The sequence below is a fragment of the Ptychodera flava genome, chromosome 12 (genome assembly GCF_041260155.1).
Source record: "Ptychodera flava strain L36383 chromosome 12, AS_Pfla_20210202, whole genome shotgun sequence".
In the NCBI taxonomy this organism is placed as follows: domain Eukaryota; kingdom Metazoa; phylum Hemichordata; class Enteropneusta; family Ptychoderidae; genus Ptychodera; species Ptychodera flava.
In genome coordinates this window covers 7,147,716-7,157,311 of record NC_091939.1, presented here as the reverse complement: position 1 = coordinate 7,157,311, position 9,596 = coordinate 7,147,716, and the positions used below count along the sequence as shown (strand labels likewise).

The following is a 9,596-nucleotide window of genomic DNA, read 5'->3' as shown; positions in this document are numbered from 1 at the left end:
GACATCCATGCATTGACTAGTGTGGTGCCAAATTCTTCACAAGCTGTACAGACAGCTTTGGAGTATTGAAGACCTGCTCCATTTGGTGACATGGAAGTTTTGAAACATTTATGTCACCAGTTTATTATTCAAAATGTATTCTGACATCCCAAGGAGGGTATGTAAGCGAGTCCTACATACAAACTTCAAAATCTGACATCTTTAGCACCAGGTGACACACTAGTAAATATTTGTGTGGTACTGCAATGTTGCCACACGAGGGCGCTGTTGTAGAAAGACAATCATTTCACCTACGATTCCGCAATTGTTTTCATAAGCATTCTCCTTATATTCCAAGGGAAGTACGGGGAGAAAAGCGTTCTAGTTCTAAAATTTGCTACTCCTACGTTTTGGCAATAAACAAACAAGTGATTAAAAAAGACAAAAATTCACACATAAATTTCTTTGTAAATTTGTCATTAAATTTATTTCGAGCTGGAGAAGGTTATCTTCATAGACCCTAAAAACGGAGGGTCTATGGTTATCTTCATTGACAGGTACAGGTTTTTTCTACTTTAAAAAAAAAGTTAGACAAAGGCATGATATTCAGATGGAAAAAGGCATACTGCTTAAACCATTAACTGAATGAGAAAACAGGAATTTATTACATGAAGTCAGACATTCCATCAAAAGGAGAAACTATGCATAATGGAACAGTACCAAATTGAAGCTTTGTAGATGATTCACTGAAACACAGCAGCCTAGTTTGTAGTTCACACAGCATCATGAAATATTAGAATACTAGTTTTGTAAGGTTTACAGGCATACAAAAATATATTTGTATACTTGGTTGCTGGATCTCAGAGAAAATTCTAAATAAATATTAACAGTTGCATATCTTGTTCCTTCTATTTCAAAGGTTTGCAATGTTTCGATAAATATTGAAATTGATCATTGCAGCAGTATCTCTTCTCAAAGAAACAAATCAACTTACATAACTGATTGAAATATATTCTGAACTGACAAATTATTTTTTTCTTTCAGTAAGAGTTAGAGGAATGGTGGCGGACAATGGATGAGCTAATTGACCATACACTGGTAATGTGTGGTTGAGTTGAATTGTAACCCTTTCATGATAATGGTTTGCCCCAAACTGATTGTTATCAATAGTGACTGGACATGTTTACGGAAAATTGGGCGTGAACAGGGTAAGAGACATTCTCAGATTGCTCCAGAGACTAACCAATCAGCTGCTCCATTTACTGACCAACGACTCCTGTATTTCACCTGGTGTGAATTTCATATAAACAGACAGTGTAAAGAATGCTAATGCTTGCTATTTTTGATGCACTGACTTTTGTCTTTTTCGGGAAGTTCCTTTAGTGTACAAAAGACACTGGTACATATCTTTTCACCTTTGACCTCAGGGTCAAGTTGCAACACACTACATTACATCATATCTACCTGCTGTAAAATGGTAGACATAACTTCATCTTAGAGTCATGTGATGAAATTCATACCATAGGTATGCTGAAACCCTTTTACAGAAATGAAATCTACAATTGGAAGAAAAACATTTATTGAAGGACACATCTTCAGAAATATAGTAACAACACGTATTCATCGTGTATGAATGGTGTGAACACCAAATCCGTGACCATGTTTGAATGTGAAGAATAAAGAGAATGTAAACAATACAGGTGATATCTTGCTATTAATCCAATAAAATATTTCAGCAGGAAAAATATTTAATTTTTTTCTCTAGTCAATTTCACAGAAAGTATTACTGAGAAATCTTCCTACAGTACTAATTAGCAATGCATTTATGATTTACAAAATCTCTCTGTTAATTGGCAGACAGAGGAACTATCAGGAAATTCTACACCTTCACTCAAAATGACCAATCAAACTGATGGGTAGAAATGATGACTTTAAATTGATTTCATGAAATGCCAACTAAAACTGAAAAATTCTGTACCAAATATGCTTGGCTTATATTTACTGATTCATTTAGGAACCTGCTGGATAATGCCTACTTACTCAGCAAAGGTGTAGAGTTACGGAAACTTTGTAATTTGTCAAAAAAATAAAAATTGACAGATGCAAGTTTCAAAAATATCTTGAATTTTACCACATTTGGGATAAAACTAGCAATGTGGAAGGATAATGATGCCTTTGGTCATGGAAGGAGGTTTAATCTCAGAATCTTGGGGTACCATACTGGGTACAGGCACTGTCCCTGGGTGGAGGGACTGTGGTACAGGTAATCATCCATGATCAAATAGAGGGCGCTCTACCAAATGAATGCTTACAACTTGCTTCCAACACATTATTCATCACCTTTTGGGTTTGACAGAACTGGTACCTTTGAATTCATCTTCCTCTTGCAGGAACACACTCTTGAATACATCTAAAATGACACTTTGGAGTAAAAATGCCTATCCCTGAAATTTGTCCATGTCTTGGAGTACAAAGGGTTGTCATCTTCAGTATTTTCTTGTAGTTGACAAGTCGTACTTTCAGTATCAAAGGTAACCATCAAAATTTCAGGCATTTTAACAAAAATAATTTACATCACAGAGGAATTCATTCAAATGTATGGTGAATGATTCTCCAAATGTAGCATGTTTTTAAAGTCAAAACATGCCAGCTTAGTGTGCATTGTCATGGAAAATTTTCAAACCACTGCATATCATGAATGAATTGCTCTGTATTTTGTATTCTAGAAAAGTTACAACACAACCACAATCGGTGAAGGATCTGCATCTTCTATCGGTTGTGGCTGAATTGACAAAAATAAAACACAAAAAATTTGGAAATATATTAAGACAAATTCTAAACAACTCTTCTTACTTCAAAGAAGCGTTTAAGATAATAAACTTGTCCTAACGTCATGGCTACCAGTACAAGACTTTCAAAGAATGACCAAAGTACAACCCTGGAATTGGTGTTGTCATTGACTGTGAAGAGAGAAACAGAAGTTAAAAGCAAATCTCAAGAGTTTACAAAGACAGTGTCGATCAAATCACTGTAAAACTTTCAGTAATTTATATCATCAATTCGATGGTGAGATACAAACACACCTTGCCAAATCACTCATCTATGTTATGTATTCTTGCTTCCAAATGTATCAGAAAATCTACCTCCAGCAGATCTTAATTGACTTATCAAATGATGACATCCCGTATCTGTGTGCTTATAGCTATACATCAATCTGTATCACATGTATAGCAAGTTTTTGGCCAGGGTAGACACTGAAGCATAGAGAATATATGCTACTTGTGTTCTACAAATAGCACATCTTCTGTCACAGATGTTTGTAATATGTAATTCAACATTTCTTGAGCTGACAAATTGGCTTTGGCACAAGTTACATGTAGAAACAGATGAGTTTGTGTGTGACATGTGCTTAAGAAAAAATCGTAACAAAATGGCCACCTAGTGGCCATCTTTTGTCATATCGCAATACACAGTGGCACATCTGTGTACTAGTATGTCACAGGGTCAGCCCATTGTCCTTACACCAAGTTTGAAAGAAATGAATTCAGACATGTCTGTGTATTTACTGATGGCTCCAGATGCGAACAAAAATCACGACAAAATGGCCACCTTGTGACCATAATCAATTCTATTACAAATGACATGCAAATGTACCTCATGGTACACTGTCCTTGTACTAAGTTTGAATGAAATCCGTTCTCACATGTTTGAGTAATGACTGCAAAGGGACAGTTCTGGCATGACTGTGAATGAACGGAGAGACAGAACCCAATTCATTAGTCCCTTAGACTTCGTCCGCCTGGACTAACCAGCTATGCTGATAGAATTTACACAAAATATTCAATAGCTTCAGTATACATCACAGATACTAAGTTGAATGTAAATGCATTGTGTTTTGATCAGTGGCATAATAGTACAGCATCTGTCACTTTACTTTCTCAGACACATGTAATGTGGTGTTTCCATTTATTTTCATTAAAACTGGTCAAATTATTTGACAAGATATTACCCAAGTGTGTAATTGGAAACAGCCGGCTTTGGGATAATGAATTGATAAAATATGCAAAATGATATTCTCACAAAGAAACTGGCATAGTTGTGTATCCTTCAACTCAAGTATTTAAGGGTAATGTAAATAATGAATAAAATGGGATGAGTGTATCCATCAGATTTATTTCACAAGACCCGGCTTCAAACATTACAATTTCAATGCACCAACACTTAAACCAATGCTAAGACCATGGATTGAAGATTACTGCTTAACCCTTTGAGCAGGGATTACCCTGGCACAAGAACTGCATGAGATAAAATCCCACATGGAAAAAAAAAGTGGGAGAATTTCAAAGTCTGTGGGAACCTTACTTTCCCTGATTTTCTGCATATTGTTTAATTTGCATAAAAATACACTCAGTGTGACAGTTTTCGGACGACCTAAGTTTTCGGACATTTAATGACATTTAATGACATGCTGTTCGTTACACTCACTTCGCTCCGTATTGATAGCGTTTTACAAGTCATGCCGCATATTAAGTCCTGAGGTGACGCTGCCGTCCCGTTTTGGATAGTTTTTTTTTTCAGTAGGATCTATTTTCGGGCTACAAACTTGGGGAAGTTAGCCACACTGTACGAAGCAAAAAAAAAGGAGACAGCCCGTGTCAGATATCTAAGCGCTATACTCGTCAAGATATAGTTGCGTCGTCCATGGATTAAACGTAACTACTTATAACGAAATATTTCCATATAGTTTTCTAAACACATCGAAATTGAAACTCGGGGTTCGAAGTTTCATTTATGAAATGGCTTTGGGCGAAATTAACTTCCCTGTCCGAAAACTGTCACACTGAGTGCAGTTGTAATCGGAGGCTGTCGAATCCATACTTTCTAGTGCGGGAGTAACGGAAGTACAGCGGTCGACAAATAGTGCATTTTCGTTTTTTCTTCGCACTACCACTCGTACTGGACACGAATTCCTTCAAAAGTGCCATTTTGAGCGACGACAACATGCTGTACATCAGCAATGAACCCTTGCTGTATCGACTCCAATGATATGTCAATGAACGCAAAACTTCCTGTTAGCAACCAATCACAAACGCTGTTTGAAACGGGTAACTCTGCAACAGCTTTTTCTAGCGTAATTATAGCGCTCTCTACGGCGACACAATGAGTGGTTCTGTACTGAAAACCTGCCAAATATTACCGATGAATTAAGGTCGCGTAAATGAATCACGTATGCACCATTTGCATTATCAGCGCGACTTTTTTGCCAAATTGATTTTTCTGAATGCGATTTTTCTGATTTTTGAGCATTAATATCGCATTATCGTACCCCAAAGTGATCCCTGTTTGAGTGCTGAAATTTTTTCACCAAAATTTTAGTGCAACATTTTACCAATTTTTATGAAATTTTCTGTTTGGTTTCTATAATTTTGGAGCAAATGGACATTACATTTAATTAACTACAGTTTTTGATCAAAATTTTGGCAAAAATCTGTCAAAATTTGACTGGGGTATATTTTGTAAAGGTGACAAATATTGACTTTGATGCTCAAAGGGTTAATCTTCATCCTCAGTTTTTTCAGTTGAGTAGATCAATCTATGTGCAGGACAATGGGATGTGTTGGTTAACAAAAGATGAAAGTTTCTTGGATAGAACAGATCATTGATGTAACTGTTCTGTATTATTGGCAAGCTCTTTACCAGTGATAGTAAAATTGATTACAATGGCAAAGCACGCAGAATGACAGGTACAGCAGAGAAAGTACACCATCACTACATACTAGCCAGGTACAGAGACCTGAGTTTGATTGTGCAAGGTGAACCTATAAAACTGTACCAAACACAAATACATTATACACTACACATGCATCATTTCATACACACAGTGAGAACTTACTGGCCCTGTGTATCCTTTCCCTGACTTCCATGTATTCCTGTTCATGTTTTACACCTGTTAACGCAGTAGCTAGTTCATTCACCATCTCTTCTAATTTGTTGTGGTGTTCTACAAAGAGAAAACCATGGATAGAGAGAAAAAAAACAAGGGTCAAAGGTTAAGGAACCCTCTACTTACTCATGCGGTGTATATTTTCTCTGACTTCCATGTATCTCTGTTCCCGTGAGACCCCCATGAGGGCAGAGGTTAGCTCTCCTACCATGTCTTCCAGCTTGTCATGTTCCTCTGAGGAGATGAAAATGAATGGGACATGCCACATTGCCATTGTTTAGTGGGACTCGGTTACGTTACTGCACAGCTTACATTAGCACTGGTATTAGTGACAATTGCTATTGCCATATATTTTGGTGCTTATAGCTTTTACCATATGCCAGAAACAGTGTTTTATACCTTCACCATCTCGGTTATACTTTCCACAATGACAGACAGACAAATATGACCACCATGGAGAAAAACCTCCAGTTTCTCAGTGGTTTTAAAATAAGTGAAGATGGAAATATGAAAACCAAATATTGTTATCCCATGTAACAAAGCTATTACGAATTCATAAACCAGCTAATGTAAAAGTAATAGGGTTAAATTATAAGTTTATCAATCATGCAAAAATAAGTAAAAAATAGAAAGAAGGACCTTATAACCAAGACATTCCATTTTACCAAATGAGAATGAGATTTGAAATGTACATGATTTATTGGATGTCAGATGTTCATGACAATGAATGAGTTTGTGAAGTAATTGATAAATCTTATGAGTCCACCGTATACCCAGTTTTGATCCATCCAAATAGAGAATGGCAAGAGGGGCATGCATGTCCATTCAAGTTCTCTCACCTTACCCATGTCACCTTGGGATGCTAAACCCATAGGATATGTGTCTACACACAAACAGGCATTATCGAGATAAACTTTGGAACAAATGTTCCTGACAAAATGGATAATACACAATTCCACTGAAAAATAGGAGTGAATTGTAATCTAATATTGAAAAAAATATTATTGAGGGAAAATATTGTACTGCAAGGTATCTTTGCAATTGTTCAAACATTCCATCTCCTTCAACATTATCAGTAAAATTTTACATCAGTTTCAATCACCTTCTGCATAAAGTTTTTGACAAAGCTAACAGTTCTGATAACTGAAAGATTGTTACTTTTTTACACCCTAAATTTATCGTTGTAAAATCCTTGCACTACCTGTTTAAATCATTGATACATATTCTCAAAAGGGATGACAGTTGACAAATAAGATTGAACTTTGTTAAGAGTAACTTATTACTTATTCAATGACACAGGGAAATTTATACCAATATATATATATATATATATATATATATATATATATATATATATATATATATATAAACTAATTAGAAAAATCACACAACTACATCTGAGTGTGAGTTTTCTAATTAGTTTCTACATAAGTACGCTACACAACACTGGGGAACCTAGTATATACATATACATACATATATATATATATATATATATATATATATATATATATATATATATATATATATATATATATATATATATATATATATATATATATATATATATATATATATATATATATATATATATATATATATATATATATATATATATATATATATATATATATATATATATATATATATATATATATTCTACTTCGGGCAATGAAAGGCTGACTTATGGAATAATGTCAAACCTGTGGAAGATGCTTTTAAATTGTACATTGATAGAGTGTGCACTATTTGTCCTGAATTGAATTTTGCATGTACCACAAGCATTAAGTAGAAGACAGGTTTTTGAAATTCACCTCAAAGGGAAGGGAATTAAGATACATGCTTGACATTTCTGTATTTCTATAGAACGGTTCCACATTTTCCATTCATTGCGAAAAGCTTTAACCTTTCCTGTGTAACTATCTGTTTTGAGGATGCACTTCTCTCTTACCATCAGTATCCATGTCTTGTCCTTTGGGTGAATCTCCAATATCCATTGAAAACATGACAATCTTTGGTGTCATTGTTGACATTTTGTTACTGAAACAATATTTATACAAGCCATCCATGTGTGCAGCAAAGGTGTATTTGCCATTGGATTCTCTCTCACCACTGTAGATCACTTTTCCATCTGGCCCAGTAATCTGCATGACAATAGAAATTTATTGTTAGTAGTAAATGGACGTATGTACATAAATTTTGATGAAAATTCTTTACGGGCAAGAATTTTAAGAAGATTTTGCTGATCTGAATTTGCGTCTTCATTTCTTTAATTATTTGTTTGAAACTGTTTTGTGACTTTGAGAAGTCCCTTCTGCCTGTGTGATGACAGGTGTACTGATGCTTTGCACACATGTATACAAATTACAATTACAAATGCATCATGGGACAAATAACATACATGAACATACTTAACTAGGACTGTTGAATTTCACATTTTGAAATAAAAAGTGGCTAAACGCACAAAGGAAACACTGACAGTCTATGAGTATACAAATAGAATTTTTGTGCTATAATGATGGCACCTGGCAAAACAATTGCAAAATTTAAATTACTTCCTCAATTACACACCCTATTTGACTGTAAATTTTTCATACGAAATGGTGTGTGATCTGCGTACTTCTTCACTGAAGAAATTCAGTAACGACTCCTATATCTGCTGCTCAGTAAAAATGTAAAGAGTACAAGAACTGTCGCAGGTCCATCTCGTAACACAAGTATGTGGGCAGCACGTTTTCGTGCTATTTGTTAGACAACGTGTACATCTATGATACGCGCTGCTGATCAGGGAGACATGTTCATGTCAGTCACCGATCTAACATTCCTGTCTCACAGACATTCCCCTGCAACACCTAGAATATTGATTGATTCATTTTCTATTGAACAGTAATGGGAAAAGAACAAAGTTTCTCGAAAACAGAGTCATTACCTTGACATCGATGTCGAGAAACCCTCCCTCTGCAACCTCAAATGTGAGTCCCATCTTAGTACCAGACGTTACTTTGTCGTGAAAACATTCCTCCGCATGAGCGTCCACAGCGATGAAATACGCTTCCATTGATCCTATATGCAGGAAAAGTATCGCTAGTCCCCACAGCAATGTCGTTTGATCCATTCTGTACGCCAAAATTATCAAAATCTACAAAAGTTAACTATTTTCACGATAGCTCGGGCTCAGGTGAACTCTGCCACGTCGACTGTATTTGACATGCGCAGACCACGACCTCGAACAGGGCCAAAAATTGTCAAATTTCAACTCTACCGATAAACATTCATAGTTGTAAAATTTAAGTAGCAAACGGGCCAATTTACATAAGAATTTTTAATTAAAATGAAAAAGTACTTTCTGTAATTTTTTGAATAATTTGAAGATTTTCCATCTCGAAAGTTGTATCCGAATAAAATTCACCTAGTACGTGCCTGCATTGGTATGGCGGCTATATTCCATGAGAGGTGAGCGTGAGAAGTCTCTCCCAAAACGTCATGTTTACATCGTACATAGGAAAGTGTTTAAAGTGAACATCAACTGGATTTGTTAAATAAGGATACAGTCTCTCGAACTGACCTGTAAAAATTAGTCACGACAAACCCAAATTGCTTTCGACACATCTTTTGTTTATGCGCTTTGGCAATCGTCACTCACTGCTCAGCATCGGCATAAACTTCCCAGACC

General features: G+C 35.6%; 1 protein-coding gene across 3 annotated transcripts; it reads right to left on the bottom strand.

Moving 5' to 3' along the window:
• Positions 1-439: 439 nt before the first annotated feature.
• LOC139144844 (transmembrane emp24 domain-containing protein 2-like) lies at positions 440-9,148 on the bottom strand. 3 transcript variants are annotated; one of them, XR_011554863.1, is made up of 4 exons: positions 8,853-9,144; positions 7,875-8,067; positions 5,873-6,157; positions 440-2,939 (listed from the first exon to the last, which is right to left on the bottom strand). XR_011554863.1 is itself a non-coding variant. In XM_070715643.1 (4 exons), the coding sequence occupies exons 1-4, from the start codon at positions 9,036-9,038 to the stop codon at positions 2,815-2,817; spliced, it is 612 nt and encodes a 203-aa protein (XP_070571744.1). In that variant the 5' UTR covers positions 9,039-9,148; the 3' UTR covers positions 440-2,814. The 3 variants fall into 3 exon arrangements, 2 of the variants coding, with proteins under 2 accessions (XP_070571744.1, XP_070571745.1); XM_070715643.1 differs by having other exon boundaries at positions 6,050-6,157; positions 8,853-9,148; XM_070715644.1 differs by having other exon boundaries at positions 5,873-5,980.
• Between the last annotated feature and the right edge of the window lie 448 nt (positions 9,149-9,596).